The sequence below is a fragment of the Strigops habroptila genome, chromosome 5 (assembly GCF_004027225.2).
Source record: "Strigops habroptila isolate Jane chromosome 5, bStrHab1.2.pri, whole genome shotgun sequence".
Classification (NCBI taxonomy): domain Eukaryota; kingdom Metazoa; phylum Chordata; class Aves; order Psittaciformes; family Psittacidae; genus Strigops; species Strigops habroptila.
The window spans coordinates 10766961-10783697 of record NC_044281.2 but is presented as its reverse complement, the minus strand read 5'-3'; the positions used below and the strand labels follow the sequence as shown (position 1 = coordinate 10783697).

The 16737-nt window shown below is 42.5% G+C and overlaps 1 protein-coding gene across 1 annotated transcript in view; it reads left to right on the top strand.

The window, feature by feature from the left end:
• Positions 1 to 16737, top strand: part of HECW2 (HECT, C2 and WW domain containing E3 ubiquitin protein ligase 2) — a 207321-nt gene that overhangs the window by 176967 nt on the left and 13617 nt on the right. Inside the window, 1 exon segment of the mRNA XM_030486106.1 lies at positions 14692 to 14847. Coding sequence (XP_030341966.1) covers positions 14692 to 14847 — 156 coding nt within the window.

Below are 16737 nucleotides of genomic sequence, written 5' to 3'. Positions count from 1 at the left end.
GTGAGCCGCTGGTCATAATGCCACTGTCCCATATTAGTGAACACCTACAAGATGTAAACTGTTCATAGTGTCTAAGCTTGCATTTTCACTGATAAATAGTTTTCTTATCAAATGTTATTTGAAAGAGTTTTTATGGCATATCAAACACTGCATGGACACCAGTTTCTTTATGCTTAATTTTGCTGAAATACACGAGGCTTGCTTGCATCTATTTTCGGTACTTTCCTCCAGATGGTCTTGTGGAACACTTGTGCAGCTGCACGCTGTTTCTTGTACAGCTGCTGTCATGCAATGCATCCACCACCTTTTAAAATCCCAGGAAGTTGCACTTGGATACTGGACGACAAGAACATGAATCTAGCTTTGCACTAGCCCTCTTGGTAGCACTGAAGCACAGCAAGCCTTGTTCTGTGGGGAAAGTAGCTTGTGAAGCAATGTTCTCACTTTGGAGACTCTTGAAAGGGCATCTCAGGGACGTATCCTGCTTGTTCTTGCAGGAGTTGTTTTCCAGCCGAGCTGAATGTCTATGGAGATGTCGTCAGCAAAGACTGGCACTGCACCCTCCAAATCAGAAGGCAGGTGCAGCTGTGGTGGTGGCAGCAAAGACTGAGAAAACCCTTCAGGCTTACTGAGAAGATGTTACCTGTGCAAAGGAAAACCCATTTGCAAAATCAGAGTGAAAGCATTCTTTTTTTTTTTTTCAGGAATAATTGAGCTTCTGCATGACATCTGGGACTCGCTTCAGTAACAGGTTTTCTTATGCTACTTTTGGCTTGTATGAAGTATCAAAGCAAAATCCAAACATGTCACCTTATTTTTTACACATATATTTATCAGTCTTTGCTAAGATTGCATGTCACAGATCCTAATGCACATCTTTTTTCAGAACACCAATGAGCAGTAGGCAAACTGACTTTTCATCAGGTCACTCCAGCATGGCTCATGTTTCATATGATCCATCCACTGAGTAGCTAAAACTCGGGCACTCGAAGCAGAATGCAGCTTTTGATTGGTTGAAGGACTGCAGAATTCTGATTTTACAAGACTGTGTTACTGTGGTCTAAAAAGGAGATTTCCCAGGTGGAAACTGTATCTACAAGTTTTGAACCAGAAACTCTTTGGAATGAAAAGTTTAAATATTTGGCACAAAGTAAGTTTATACTAGTCTGCCTTTTAAGTTATGCTTTTGTACAAAACTAAAACAATAAATGCATCTTGACAATTTTTATTTAAATATATCTACTGCACACATTTGTTCTGTATTTATGCATGTAAAAATAATGGAAATCATCCATAATGATCCGGAATTCCGTAAAGATGTGACAGGGTCACCAGTGGGGCAGCCATCAGTTAAAAAAGATATATGTAAAGATAAATAAAATCCAGAACCCTTGTAGCATTAAGACCAAGAGAGACTGGGGAGGAACTGCTGCTTCCTCCTTCGCTGCCAACATCACCTGTGGGACTCCAGCAAAATGCAATTTCAAAGTGATGAGTTAACTGCCCAGATACAGCTGCCTCTGGTGCCTCAAGCACTTGGTTGGCTCTCTGTGATGATATAAGCAATGCTGCTGCTCTGAAGAGATTACCAGGAAGGGAGTATAGGAAAGGAAGCCTGAGCCTCCTCAGACACCCATGTCTCCTGGCTACTACTTAGAATATTCTCCCCTCAGTGTGGGAAACCATTCCCGTTAAATGTGTCCCAAGTGAAAACCAACTTTCTTGTCCTGCAGATGATCACAACAGGCAACCAGAGTGCTTCTGTTTATGATGTGCTGTAGTGTGCATGAGGCTCTAAATAGAGAAAGGCTGAGAAGCTTTTCTGAAGCTGTGCATCTCCTCAGAGCTTTTCTGGATGGTGCTAAGGAGCTTTGCATTTTGGGAGGAACCAAAGCCAGCCAACCTGGAGTAGGCAAAAGATTCCCTTCAGCTACAGTGTGATGACAGCTCATACCAACTTAGCCTGCAGCATCTCCATCAGACAGAGTCTGGCTGGGGGGGGTCCCCGCAAGAGTTCAGATGTGGTGCCCATCTTTCCTGCTCCGCTGGGAAGCAGAGACATGCACTGCTAGCCAAAAAGCAGCTAGCACGTCCTTGCAACCCATGGCAACTTCAAGTGGCCTCTGTCTCTGGCACTCCAGGGCCAGGCCCACCTCTTCGCAGGTCCCAGCATCCCAGCCAAGCAAAGGTATGCTAGCTGTCAATTTAACCATAGCACTCCTAAACACACTGGAAAAGCTTGTAATCAATGAAATTATGCAGTGCAGGACTTTCCGTAGCTGGCAGTTACCCATTCAAAATCTGCAGGCCAGCAGCAGTTAGGGTTGCAGTGGTTTTGCCCACAGCAGGCAGGAGATGGCCATCTGCTCTCCGTGACACCATCAGCAGCTCCTCGCAGGGTAATGCAGGAAAGCCGCCTTTCAATCCAAAATAAAAGCCCATTTAACACACAATCCTGCTCGCCAGAAGCAGAACTTTTCTCCCACCTCCCGCCTGCTGTTTTTCCTTAGTATTCATCAAATAATTGCCTTTTTTTGCTTTTAAACACAATTTTCATTACCCCTGTAGTGAACTTGTCATAAAAAGGTGTTACTATGGCTTAGAGAGCATCTAGGGTGAAAGCCATGTGTGTACACAGGCCTGCTGGGCACCACATAAACTCCGCACTGAAACGGTTATCCTCGGGTCATACAGGGTATGGTGAATATATGTCATCCTTGGGGAAACTGAAAATCTAGGCAGCAGCGTGCTGGCAGGACATCAGACAAAGTTTCTGGCATGAGTTAAACTGGCAGAGCACCGGACTGATAGTTTGCTCAGTTTAAAATTATAGGAAAGAAAAGAGTTTTGTGGTTTCTTATGTATTTTTAATCCCTTTAAAAGTAGTTAAAGAAAAAAAAGCTTCCCTCTGAAGCATTCGTATGGTACCATCCGGTTGCTAAATGTAATCTCAGCAGTATTCATTGCAGATGTTTACTGAATTTCTGCAGTGGTAGCTGCAGAGGTTTGTGGAGATACTTGAAAGCACACTGTCTCTGGACTGAGGGAATTCCTATTCACAAAAGGGCAGCTGTGTTTGAATAGCCAGTATAAGTTCATTTCCCATGGCATAAAGCAAGTTAATTCCTTTTCAGCGAATGAAACTGATTTGTATTAAATGATACTAGTAGTTGCGTTTTTCTTGCCATTGTTTTTATGTGGAGGGGTACTTTATTCCTCTTAGCGCTAATGGGTATTGAGCAAAATTTGGTCTCTAGTCATTAAGATTACAGACTTAGCTTTAACGTTAACCTTACAGTATTGAAACTCAAGCATCACTGCTGTTTCCTCTTCTCATCCGTTCCTCCCTGGGCAAGCAAACTGAACTCCCAATAAAATTTCACCATAATAACTCAAACCTGGCTTCTTAAATAGTTTGCATTTCAACTCAATTCTGTGGTCCCAGACAGAACAGCAGAAATGTTCTGGGTTGACTGGCTTACCAATTGCAAGTAAAAAATCCTTTATAATTTTATTAGCACAACCACAGTGGCTGCTGTTGGACTAGGCTAACCTTTGGCCTAAGTATTTTACAATAAAAAAGAGTTAGGAGGTTGATTTTGAAATTGCTTGTTTGCTGGAAAAACAAACGTACATTAGGTGAATCGTCAGGGAAAAGAAGAACTTTATTGTAAAGCCAGTGAGGCTAAAAGCCTTTTTACAATGCATTTTTTTAGCAGTATGCAAAACTATAAAGCTGACCATAAAAACACAAGAGTTTGCACAGTGTGTATTGGCTTATGTTTTGCATCTCTTTAAATAGACCACAAGCTTCAGAGTTCTTCTATTCCGTTTCAGACTGACTAGTTTCAGTACCAGACTACCACTGTTTAGAGTGCTCATTGTTAAGAGTTTTTTATTCAAATATTTCTAGTATTTTCTAAGATAATTTACTGTTAAGAAAGGTATTGTTCAGGTTGAAATTTCATTTAGGGCTCTACTTCATAGGCTTTGCTCAGAGTCGTGTTATGCCATAGGTGATTTAAGGTAAATTTGTGATTAATTTGACAGTTCTACTGAATATCAGTAATAATGACCTTCTGGTCACTGCTTAGAAAGGCTCCTCCTGACTGTAGGTAAAAGGATGACAGCTAAGGACTCCTCTGGAATGGTTACAATCCATTGTAGTGTCTGTATGTATTCAGAGTGCAGCTAAAATATCTCCTGAGGACTATGTGAAATAATTACTAACAATTGATCAGCCCCCTTCTAAATTGATAATTGGAATTTTGACCTTGTTTCTTTTATGTCCCAAATGCAGTCAGATTACATGCCAGAATGGTGATAACAAAAATTTAAGTACAGATGTATTCTGACAGCTCTCTTAGTTATGGTGAATGGGAAAGGGAGCCAAGCGATGCTTCTTTCAATCCTCCCTACCTTAAACTTCTGAATAATGAAACTTCTATTTTGGTTTTCAGTTGTTTCTTTTTCAGAACTTTCGGAGACTTCTCGGTCAGGCCCCACTAGCAAAAGCCTTGTCTACTTAGTGGGCTTTTTCTAAGCACTCAGGAGGTATATTGTTCCACTAATTTAACATAGTTTTGTGCTGACATCAATGTCAGCTTTTCAATGCACAGACCTACAAAACTCCACAAGACTCTGGTCTCCCTTATTCTGGGCTACCTTCCAAAGGCTGCCTGTCCTCTCCTGTTTAATTGCACATAATCCTAAAATCACCCAGAGACAACAGCTGACCACCTATCCTGACTGTAGCTGTAGTATGAGAGTAAGATGTGGGTTTATTTTTTTCATCAAGAATTAAACTGGTCTCTTTTGCAACAAAAGAGCTCCCTTCGGTCCAGAAAGTCTATAGGATCACTGTTACATCTAGATTGTGAGTAGTTTGAGAAAAGTAGTCACAAGTTTCTTGGATACCTTTGATTAGGTAGCCAAGGGTAAAATGTCCTTTGAGTTTGGTTTTGCACAATTCATAGCGAGGCAGGGGATTTTTCTTGCAGTGATTTCTGTGCCAGAATTTCTGAGCTCCCAGGGGCTGCTTCAGGCTGTTGGCTGGAAGGGTGAGAAGCTCCTGCAGTGAGGCAGGTGAGTGCTGATCCAGAAATCACGTCAGCAGGTGATTTATTACCTTAGTGAGGACTGTGCCTTCCACAGATGGAGGCTTTGTCAATACAGACCCTGAGCTGGTTTCTTCCGAAAGCTCATTCATCCTGCATTGCCTGCTACATGCAACACAAGCATGTCATGACATACTCCACTGGCTATTTGGCATCTCTCATTTAAAATGAGAATTACAATTTTTATACTTAGAAATAGTCATCTGGAAGTGTAAATTGGGTCAACAGAAGAAGATTTTGCTGAGACATCACATCTGATTGCCATGCTGACTTCCGTCAGACATTGGACCTGAGTAATTTTATAAAGATTACTGTATGCAAATAAATCTCTAAAGCCTCATAAATAATGCTAAGGAAGGAATGTAATTGTAGGTGCTGTAATGATAAGATAACGACAGCTCCACACAGCAGATAAAGCATACAAAATGCAACCATGGAATAGTGCTAGAGTGAAGACAAGACTAAAAGAGTACAGACAGAAAAAGGACTACACTTTGCAAAGAGGGAGCGGGACAGTGAGCTGTGCTGACCACTGGGTATACAAAAGGGGATACTTTTTGCTTGAAAATTGGGCTATGATAATGTACCCAGGAAAAATGACTATGCATCCTGAAATACATTAGTGCTACTGCAACTGCAAGACATTTTCCCTAATTATTAGGTTTTGAAAATCCAAAGTACACAATCAGAAAACTTGTTGTTTTTTCTTGTTCTATTGGGTTTGGGTGTGTTGGGGGGTGTGTGTGTTTATTTGGTTGTTTTTTTATTTATTTTGACTACTGTTAGGAAATGAAGGCTTATAAATAAAATAAGGGTGGTGTCTGGAAGTCCTCTTTACTATTATTGTTTGAACAAATAATTGTGTTTATTACTAGCTGCATTTGGCAAGAGAAATAGCATACGATAAGAAGTTAAATCATCACTACCAAAGCTGACTTGCATTTTAAATGTGATGGGCCAAATTCCTAACATTTAGATGTGTGAAAATGTAAGGGGAGGGAGGGGTGTTTTGGTTTGGGGTTTTTTTGGTTGGGCTTTGTGTTATGGTAGTGGAAGAACCATGAATTTCCACCAAGAGAGGGATTGACAGGACATTTCTAAAGCTTATTTAAGGTAATTTCAGTATTCTCAATGACCTAGTCAGCTTTGGCCAAACTGATGTGAGTCTTGACTCCCTTCACACTCTGATGACATTGTCAGAAAAAATACTGTGTAAGAGGGTAGGAAGATTTCAGGATCTGTTTCTCTACCTAAAAGCTGACCTGGTTCTTTACCTGAAAGTCAAGACTATTGGATAAGTCAGTATAAGATCCTAAAGAAGAATTCCTTGCAAGTTTTCTTCTTCAACATGGTAACTGAGGCAGTAAAAGCTTTAGATAAACTTTGTCCTGAACGAGAAGACAACTGGTACATTGGACCATAATGGAGCAGGCCATTTTCTGCAATGAGTCTGCAACACTCAGGAGACTGCTGTTACTTATCAGCATTGCAGGGAGGAAGAAGAATTAGATAATAAGTACATAAATCATCTAAGGAAGATGCTTTTTCTTTGTATTGTTTTTCCTTGGAATGACATAGCCTTGGGGGCATCTATGAATCCTGCTCAGCAAGGCTGATTTTTGTGTAAGTGACTGAATACTTCGAAGGGCTGATACAGTATGGAAGGAGAAAATTTTAAAGAGGGATGTGGTGTGGAATACTGTTGCCCCCACGTCAGTCGATATTCTTGCCCGTGCTAGGATACAGTTTGGGTTATTCAGCATGTTTGAAAGCTCATATAGTTTTACAAGTTTTTGTAGTGGGGATGCAGGCATCCAGAATCTAACAGGTATATAGGTGCATCTCCCTCATTTTTGACAATTACTTGATATAATTTTGTAACAAGTTCTTTGTTTTTAAAGAATTTCAAGCACTGAGAATACAGCGTGCGTATTTCTTTCTAAGCTTTAAGTAGAACACGTGGTGTATTTTTTAATCCTTTCCATATTTTTCAGTTAAGTGTTCACAAGACTGTATATCAAATACAAATACCAAGTTTTTCTATCTTTCTACAAGCCAATTTAAGTTTCATCTGAATTTGGTATATGTCTTTCACAGAACACTAAATGGGGAATATGTGCTTCAAGCATTAAGGTGGGGTATGTCCTTTTCTCCATTTACACTGCATTACATTTCACTTCTTTTTTCCTCTGAGGCAGAGAGAGTAGATACAAAATGTGGTGTGTTTCAGGGGCGCACAATGTGTTTCGTTGTGCCTGGCTTCAAGGAATGTACTATAATGTTGGACTGCTCATAGATTTACATAATTATCTCCTCAGTTGAATACAGGACTGTTGTATTTGCTGTTACTCAGAAAATTTGGGAAAAAGATTTTTCTGTGTATAATTTTATTTTCATACTGACCTCTATTTTGTTTAAGACCATGTTTCATCATGAAATCACTTAATTAAAATAAATCTTCTTACAAAAATCCACTTTGGAAATCAACTCTTTTATTAAGCCTCTGAATATACCGTAACACCGCTCTTTAAATTAGTATCTCTTATCTGTAGCTCACTCTATATCCTTTGCAGTATTTTAAAACCTTTAGAGAAACCACAAGATACTCTTTTCTTACATCAACTTTTCTAAGTGACTTCTGGTGGCCCATGGAGTCTGGCTCCATACGTTACAAATCCTAATTTTGGAAGCGGAGAAAGTAAGGATTCTGCAGCCATATACAACATAATTTGAACGAGAACTGCATATGAAACAAAAACTATGACAAATTAAATGAACAAAGCACCAGATACTACAGTCACCATGTTGGAGAGGCCCAGGCATCACTTAAGAGTCTCTGCTTTTGAATGGAGCATCAGAACTGGCAATGGCATGCTTTGCAGCAGCAGCTGTAACACAAAGGAACACTATTTTCACAGGGAAACATCTTCAGAGAAGAATGCATTTTTCTGTCTTTAATGCAAGTCAGTGGCCCACACCAAAGATTTCCTTCATCTTTTCTAACAGATAATGCTAGTTCCATGAAGAGATACTGGTCTTCATTCAGCACCTGGGCAAGGGTTCTCCCCACCGAGACGCAGTCCAAGGAGACCTTTGCTCTGCAACGGTTAAATGGCCAGTTGTCACTTCTCCTGTGTGTTACATAAACTCTTTGTAGAATCTAATATTGAAGTGGTATTTCTCTTACTTTCAAACTTTTTCTAGAAAGTAATTTTGTGTTACCTTGCTGCTAGCAGAAATTGATGCAAGCTAATCTAAATCATTGAAGGGGAGATGCTGTGCGAAGAGAAGAGGCTTTGAGACTTGAGCCCTTTCAGGCTCTGCTCTCTGCCACCATTCTTGATGTTAGACTCCTAAGACATTTTCATCCAGATCACTGATAACTGATGCCATGTATTGAGCAATTGCTCATTTTTTCCAAGTCTGTATGCATCTCGTGCCAGGTGACACTGAGGCAGTTGTGGTAAGCAGTGACTGGGTGAAATACAGAGACTTTGCCCGCTGCATTGACTACTGCTTTTTGCTTTCATTTCCCTGTACAAAGGTGGTGGGATTTCTGCAGAGATTTTGGCATGGGCAAAGAAAAATGTCAGGGTTTTTTTAAACAATGTGTATTAAATAAAACCTGATAATTCTTTTTGGATGAGGGGGGTATCTGTATTCAATGACTAGGTCATGTCCAGAACTGACTATTGCAGATATGGCAGGAGGCGGCATGCCAATTTTGAGGGGCTTGTGGCAAAATGTCGTTGTGTGCTTTGAGTATGTCATGGTTTAGGGTGGCATTTGGTATGAGGGAGGTTGCTTCAGCTAACAGTGCTCTTATAGATGTTTGGGGTATGGGGTGATCTCTATAGGGTAGTGATTTTGGGGGGCAGAGGGGTGTTGCTTTTTTACCTCTCTCCGAGTGAGAGAAACAACATTCAGGGAGTACTGGAGTAACCTCCCTAAGATGGACAGCTTTATGCTGTGATCTGAGATGCACTGAATCAGCACATTTTTCAGCTAGCCTACTACTCTCTGTGGTGTTCTGATGTGCCAGCTCCATGCTCTTCCACCAAGCAAATAGTTGTGGGTACTTTGCACCATGACGGTCAGCCACTTTGCAGGCAGATTTGTTCTTGCTTCTTGAAGGCGGCAGTAGCAGAGGCAACATGTAGAAGATGTGGATCTTTGCCCGTGGCTTTTGACCTGCAGGACTCTGAAGATGCTCAGGTAAGGCCTTGTTTTGAGTGTGGTGTTGCATTACTTAAGCATGTACAGCCCTGGGGAATGGCTGTGTCACAAAGAGGCTTAACATATTGGTGGAGTTACTCTTTTGCCTCATGTTTTTTGAGGCCTTTTTTTGGTGCTATATATCTGGGTCTTGGCTAGCCAATGTCTTGCCAAAGAAGTTAACACAAGTGAGTTGGAGAAGGCAGCTCAGACATTTTCAGCTTCCATCTATAAGGCTCTTAATGTTGTGCACTTGTCCCCCACTCGAGTGCCATAGTTACCTGCTGAGAAGGGTAGGTTGCCGTCTATTCAGTCCACAGTACATCAACCTTGTGACAGGTTTGCGTGAAATCAGCAGTTCTGGAGGGAACTGAGCTTTTTCCACAACGTTAGCTTCCTAAAACACCTGTGGCTCTAATCAACGTGAGCTGTACACCACAGCTTTGCCAAATGGATAATGATCAAGAAGAAATAGTTCTGTTCATGAGAGCCTCTAAAGACTGTTAAAAAACACCTTTGTAATTGAGGAAAGCAAGAGAAGTTATTAATAATGGGAATTATGACGCTAACACCTGTGGGATAATTAAAAACATAGCAATTAATGGCCAGATGTATGCATTAATAATAAGCATAGTTCGTGATCCTTTACTGTGGTGACCTTCAGCCTACCATTCCCCCTTCTCCACCCTTTGTTTGTCATTCTCCGTGGTGGTGTATCTAAGTAAAATTCCAAAGTCCTCAGGGTGGAGTCCTGTCAATTATACCCTTCTCTAAGTGCCATACATGTTTCTATGGCATTACATAAACATAACCACAACTACAATAACATCCATGTCATGAAGCATTTTTAGTATTTATTTGGTTTTCAGAACTTAAAGGGAAAGTAGAGCAAATCCTGGCCTTGAATTGGTGAACACACACAAGCAGCTAAGGAGACAGACATAAGCACTGTCATTTACTTCTTGGCACCATGTGCTATAATAACCTAGAACATCTTAATTGTAGTCGTCATTTAATTTCGCTCCTGTGGATCATTCGGTATGTTTGGAATGCTGCTTGCTTTTCACACTGCACAAAGAACACCTTTAAACAAAACCAATCTTTTCTACACGTTGTATTTAGATGTATTTGAAATCATGTTATAATGAAGAAGGGTACCAGCTGGAACTCTGCAGAGATGGTGGAACTCTCTGGGAGAAAGTGAAGATTTTGGACATTTTTTGTTAAAAATAGCCACAGCTCAGAATGCTAGAAATCTAGATAGAAGGTCAAGCAAGCAGGAGTTACACTTGAAAATCAGCTCTGGTTCTTAGTAGGTGAGTTTTGTTGTGCCAGGAGCATGGTGTAACATATTCCAAAGTTTCCAGACTACTTTCAGTTTTCTCAAACTGTGTGTGTCACCTTCAGTTATACAACTAATCTTACTGTAAGCACTGCTGCGACAGCATGACTTAGGTACTGTACTTGCCGTGCACACTGCAATTACCCATTTCACCAGCAGTGCCATGGCATAAACAAAAGTAACCCAGTAACTCTAATGATGCACTGCTGAAATTAAATCTGTAGCTCTTAAACTCTTATGCTACGTTACTATTACTGCCTTTATGGCAAATAAAACGGATGTTTGCAAATTTCTGGGGCAGCTGGTTGGATTGCTTCATGGGGGAAAGCAATTTGACAAACAAATTGCAGCTATTTTAGAACTCTTTCTAATTTTCTTATTTCTAAATCATGCTTTAGGCTATTTTATATCCTCAAAAAGGGTCTTTGCAACCACAAGCTAGTCTTTTAACTTTCTTATTTTTTCTCTTGGGCTCCCTAAAGCAAGAGGCTCTGATCACACCATTGCCACTTACGTGCATGGAAAAGAAATTGTCAAAACCAGGCTCTGTACTTGTATAAAAGCACCAAGAAGCAGGTTCTGTTCTCCTTTGAACACGCATGTGCAAATGTGAGTACTGGTATACCAGTTTTAACTGGACCCAGACAGTAATACAGTCGACTGAGCGCGGGCTGCATCATGAACATACCCTAAAAGCCCATCCGCATGCAGTCACTGCTGGTAAGCGCACACAGGTTTTGTCATTGCGGTTGTGGGTTTCTTTGTCAGATCCCCAGCTGCGCTAGACCAGAAGCGAAAGGAAACGCTGCAGACTTCGCACATCTCCCCGCGCTGCGCGGGGCTGGCGCGGTGCAGCTCACCTCACCACCATCGCGCCCCATGCACCTTGCGCTGCCCCAGTGCCTCTCCCCTTTGCTCTCCTGGCTGCAGCGCACACCGATAACCCCCACTGCAGCGCTGCGACTAGCAGGTACTATCGGCGCATCCCGCCCAACCCGGCGGCTCTCTGCACCCTGCGCTCTCTGAGGTGGCGAAACAAAATGGCTCTGCCCCGGAGGCGCCGTCAGCCGACGGTCCCCCCACCGGCTCCCAGGCAACCGCCCGGCCGGCCCCTGCACCCTGGGGAGCGGGGTGGGAGGCAGCCCGTCTGCCTCAGCGAGGTCACGCAAGGCCGCGGCTCCCAGCACCGCGAGAGGAGGAGGAGGAAGCGCAGGACCGCGTCTGGGCCGCGCCGGCGCTGCCCCCTCAGCTCGCACCAAGGCGCTGGGTAGGCGGCGGCGGCAGCACCTGCCGCTCCCGCCCGCCGCCGCCAGCGGCCCCGCGCCTCGCCCGCCCCGCCCCGGCTGCCTTCGAGGGGCGAGGGCAGCCGGGGCGGGGGCGCTCCGCGGTCGGTGGGCGCTCCACCAATCGCCGTGCAGACGGCTCGCCCCGGCGAGCGCGGATTGGCTCTCCGCGGCCGAGGTGGGCGGGCGCGGCCGGGGCAGCCACATCTGCCGGGCTGCGCTTTTCAAACGGCGGCCGTGTGGCTGCGGCGGTTGGCGGGGCGCGGGGCGGTCGGTGCGGCGGTCGCTGGCCTGTGTGAGGGGCTCCTGGGAGCCCTGTGAGGAGGGGTGAGTGTGCCCGAGCCGGCGCTGCGGATCCCGGCCTCGGCCGCCGCGGGTGAGGGAGGGCGGGTCCGGTGGGGCGCTCGGTGGGCAGCGGGAGCGTCGTGCTGTTTCTCCCACCCGCTGTCTCCTCGCCCCGCACAGCGCTAGCGGGGTTGTCTGTGGGGCACCCCGGGCCGCGTCCCGCCCTGACGCCGGCGGCCAGTCCCGGCTTCAGCGCACTCGGGCGCGAGCAGTCCCCGCGGAGCTCTCTGTGCGGTGGCAGAGCAGGGCAGGGCGGAGGCGAAAGGAGTGCTGCGTATCCTTCAGCCCTGCTCTCGCGGGTGGCCGCGCAGGGCTCGCCGGCCGCGGCGGGGTGCTGGCGCCGGGTGCCTGCCACCCGTCACACCCGGGGAGGTGCGGGCCCTGCAGCAGCGCGTCGTGCCCTGGTGCTGCTCGTTCGAGGTCCTTCTGTGCTGAACGTGTTCCTAGTCCGGAGCAAGGACTTGACTTCTTTTGAAGTACTTAAATGGAGTGACTTTTTGCCTAGTTAAAGATAGTTTGATGGGAGGTTTCCTCTTTAATGGGAAGCTTGCAAACTTCTGTGAGATCCGTGCTTCTAATGTTTGTTACGCGAGGCTTCTGGTGCAGCGTGCAACAGCACAGGTGTCACTTTCAGTTTTGGAAGTAATCAGTGTATTAGAGCTTGTGTCATTTTTCATAGCTGATTGGATTTGAAATTGGATCTAGTTCTCTTCGATAGATTACGTGCCTGTTTGTGGTTTTCTGCCTGAGTATATGTTTTTCCTCTATTATTGGTGATATCAAGCTAAAAAGAGGAGATGGTGTGCCTTACCAGAGGAACAGTTAATTCAACTTAAGACAGACGTTCTCATTAGTAGTTACTCTTTAGAATAATGATTTAAAGCAAGAGATTACATAATACATTTGACAATAGTAAGCTCTTAATCGATTAGGTCAGTGCCTAATATAAATAAATCTTTTTGTGCTGAAGTACTGCAGTAACAAGTTAACTTTAACAGTTAAACTGTTCAGTGAGTACAGCTCTAAGGAGAGTCATGTAAAACTTCAGACACCTGAATCAGTCTCTTAAATGATAAGCTGCCATATAACTGAGTAAAATGAAATGCATATTTTTTAAGGAACTGTTTCGTGCTTCTCATGCTACTTCGAAGATATTCTTAAACTCTGTGGGGTTTTTGTGGGTTGGCTTTTTTTTTTGTCTCCTGCTAAAGCATGAATCATGATTTAAATCCCAAATAGTTCCAATATGAATGTCCATGTTCCAAGAACTGGTAATTTGAACAATGTTTGATGGGTGCTGGATTACGTTTGAATCGTAACTAGTTCGAGTGCTCCCCCAGAAATTTCTGATGCTACGCTTCTGTCATTTGAAGACTGAAACTGTATTTCTGTAAGCGTCTTAACTGTGTCTGGTCTGTAACTTTGTGATTTTTTTCTTTTCCTTCACTAGTAAAGGTAAACTTACCATGTAACTTAAAATAAACCATTAATTAAGACTTCTGTTATCCTTCAGTAACCTTTCTCTGCCTTGCTTTTGCATTTTGCCTGCAGAAATGCCCTAGGCCTATAAATGTGAATGCCAAAACCCAGTATTTTTACTTTTTTTATTTTTAACAGTAGTAGAAATAGTGTGGGTGGGTGTATCTCCATAACGTGCTGTTCTACTGGTTTATTAAGTTAATTTAATCAAGATTACGACATCATTTGGTTCTAAATGATCTGAATTTGCAAAGAGGATGTTGTCCATTCATGCTGCTTTCTGACAAATAATCTAGTGTTAAAATGAAACTTGGATAAGCTCTGAGTGAGTTTAATAAGAATGTGAATCTTCCCACTGGAAAAAAAACCAACCTCTTTTTTTCCCCCCTCTTTGGTTAGCTATTCCTGCTATTCCTGCTGTTACAGAGAACAAACAGGAAGGAGTTTTGGTTAAGTCCCCTAGGGATACCAGTTAAAAGTGTAAACTTAAAGGAATTGCTGGAAGTTACCCAGAATCCAAGGAAGAGTTAAAACTTATTTTCAGGAAGCTTAAAAAAAATAAGTACTTTTCATTAATAGTGAAGTAGTTACTAGCATTTTTACTAGAACTGAAGCTTATTCCTAATATGTTATGGGTATGGTCTGGGGGGGGTAAAACCAACTCATCTCAAATGTTAAAATTGTTACATTAAAAAAAAAAAATCATTTAATTTTCTTAGCATGTCTTCATTTGTATTCCTTTCAGGTTTTATTTTTACAGAGGTTAAATGTGGTGTTTTCAGGTCACTACTAAACAAACTTAAAGCTATTTTAGTCTATTTAGCTTAGACCTAAACTCTAATATCTGTATACTTTTTTGTGCTGAAATTATGGAACACCCAAAAGTCTTTGAATTGTTTTGCTTTAACAGGTGACTGGTAGAAGCGGGAGACCTGTTCCTGACCATGTCGAGGAGAAAGTTGGAGAATAAAAGCCTTTCTGGCTTGTTAGCCACGTCTCTGCACACACAGATCAAGACAGACAATTTCCACAATTTTTATATGCTTGAATCGAAAGAGCTGGGAAGGTGAGATTAATTCTGTTTATTTCAGTAAGAGGAGTTTCTGCTGCAAGAGAATTATTTGTCCAGTGACAAACCTTTTCTGGCAAACTTTTATGGTAGTAGATGGGGAATGAAGTATGCCTCTCTTCTTCCTCACCCCCTTCTTTGCAGTATTCAACAGGTTCTCTAGGGACCAGGAAAAGATACGCTGAGATGTAAGTTGCCAGCCTTTTTTCATGTCAGATTTAGCCTGCTTTCATAGGCATGTAGATCTGGAATTATGATCCTTTCCTTCCCTTTCCCCTGTCTAGTCACAAATCACATTCCAGGTACATAACCTAAAGAAGAGATGATATAGGGTTATACTGCAAGGAAAGAATGGGGATTTTGAGTTGGTTGTTAGGTTGATTTTTTTGAAGTCCAGAAAACAAAGATCTTTTCTCTCCCCTTTTCAGCCTCAAGCAGTTAAGTCTAAGTTTCGAACAACCTGCTGTTTCAGAGTGGTTTTGCAGCCTTGCTCATGTTTGCAATAGTAAAATAGGAAATAAAACCAAAGGAAAAAAAAGCCTTTGATATTTATGATACTGTTTCAGTCAATGTGTTTTTGAGATCACTGGGATAATTCATACTTTGAAAATACTCAGTGAATTGGGTGCAAAGCCATGCAAGCATAATGCCATGGTTGTGTTTCCAAGCTCCTTGAATAGAAGTGGCATTGGTCAGTCTCACAGTTCTTGTGCCTTGCTGTGCTACCTGGCAATCTTTTGTACCTACAAGTCGTTTTGTCAGCAGAGATGCTCCTCTGCATGTCATTTTGTAAGCTATTCAGCCTTCATTGTTCTCTTGGGGTTTTACTTGTTTGCCTTTCTCTAGCATGTGCTTTATCTAGTATGCTTTTATAAAAACGTGCCTTGCAGCCCATAACTTTCCTCTTTTCTTACCCCTCTGTCAACTCTAGTTTTAAATTCTGGGCTCTGCAGAAGCAGTTTATATGCACCATCCTCTAGTGCTCCAGTATGGTCAAACTGCTGGATTTTCAGACTATGCAACCTGTGAGATGATGTCTAAAGCAAACGAAAGTATTGATTTTGTGTGGATTCCAAAATGGAGTCTTTAAAACTTACTATAAATGCAAAATCAGGCACAACAAGATAAGTGCCAAAATGTAAAGAAACAGAAGCAGAGTAGTATGTTTTCCAAACATACTTTTGACTTTTCCTGGTCTAACAATGTCTGTGTTTAGTCTTTTAATGTTTTAAGTATTAACAATGGTTTAAGTGATGTAAAATCCACCTTTGTAGCTTCCCTAAAAGATTTAATGTGCTTTTTCTTTTCACTTGCAATTTTCTTCTTCCTCTTCAGGTTACTTAGTAAATGGTTCTTTTGTTCTTCTCTACTTAAACTTCCCAAGTCCCATTTCTTCCTCCCACACCCTTATCTTTTAGGTCCTTTGGTATTTAAGACTGACTCACAAAGTAGGCAGGTTCTGTTTAGTGGGCTAAGTAGTTTTGTCCCCAGTATGTGGATGGCTTGGCTTCTTTTGAAGTAGTTGAATTTCTGTGGTTTATAACTTGGGATATCAAAACAACTTGAAATCATTTTTTATCTCATAAAACTGGGCTATAAAGTGTGTGATGGTTAAGCAGTTCCTTTGCAGGCAACAAGGAGTTGGAACTGCTTTGCTTGCTTCAATGCAGTACTTCAGATATGACATGATGCATTCCTGGGGAAATTCCACTGCTCTAAACCAATTTTTTTTGTCTAATAATTTTATCTTTATAATTGGCACACTACAAATGCAGTATAAAGAAGTGGAAATTCTTACATGATCAATCTGGAGATAGGGCTGACCCCTCAAAGCTGTTACACTCGGAGCAACTAGAAGGAAGATGTGCAGAAACTTATCAGGGAAGA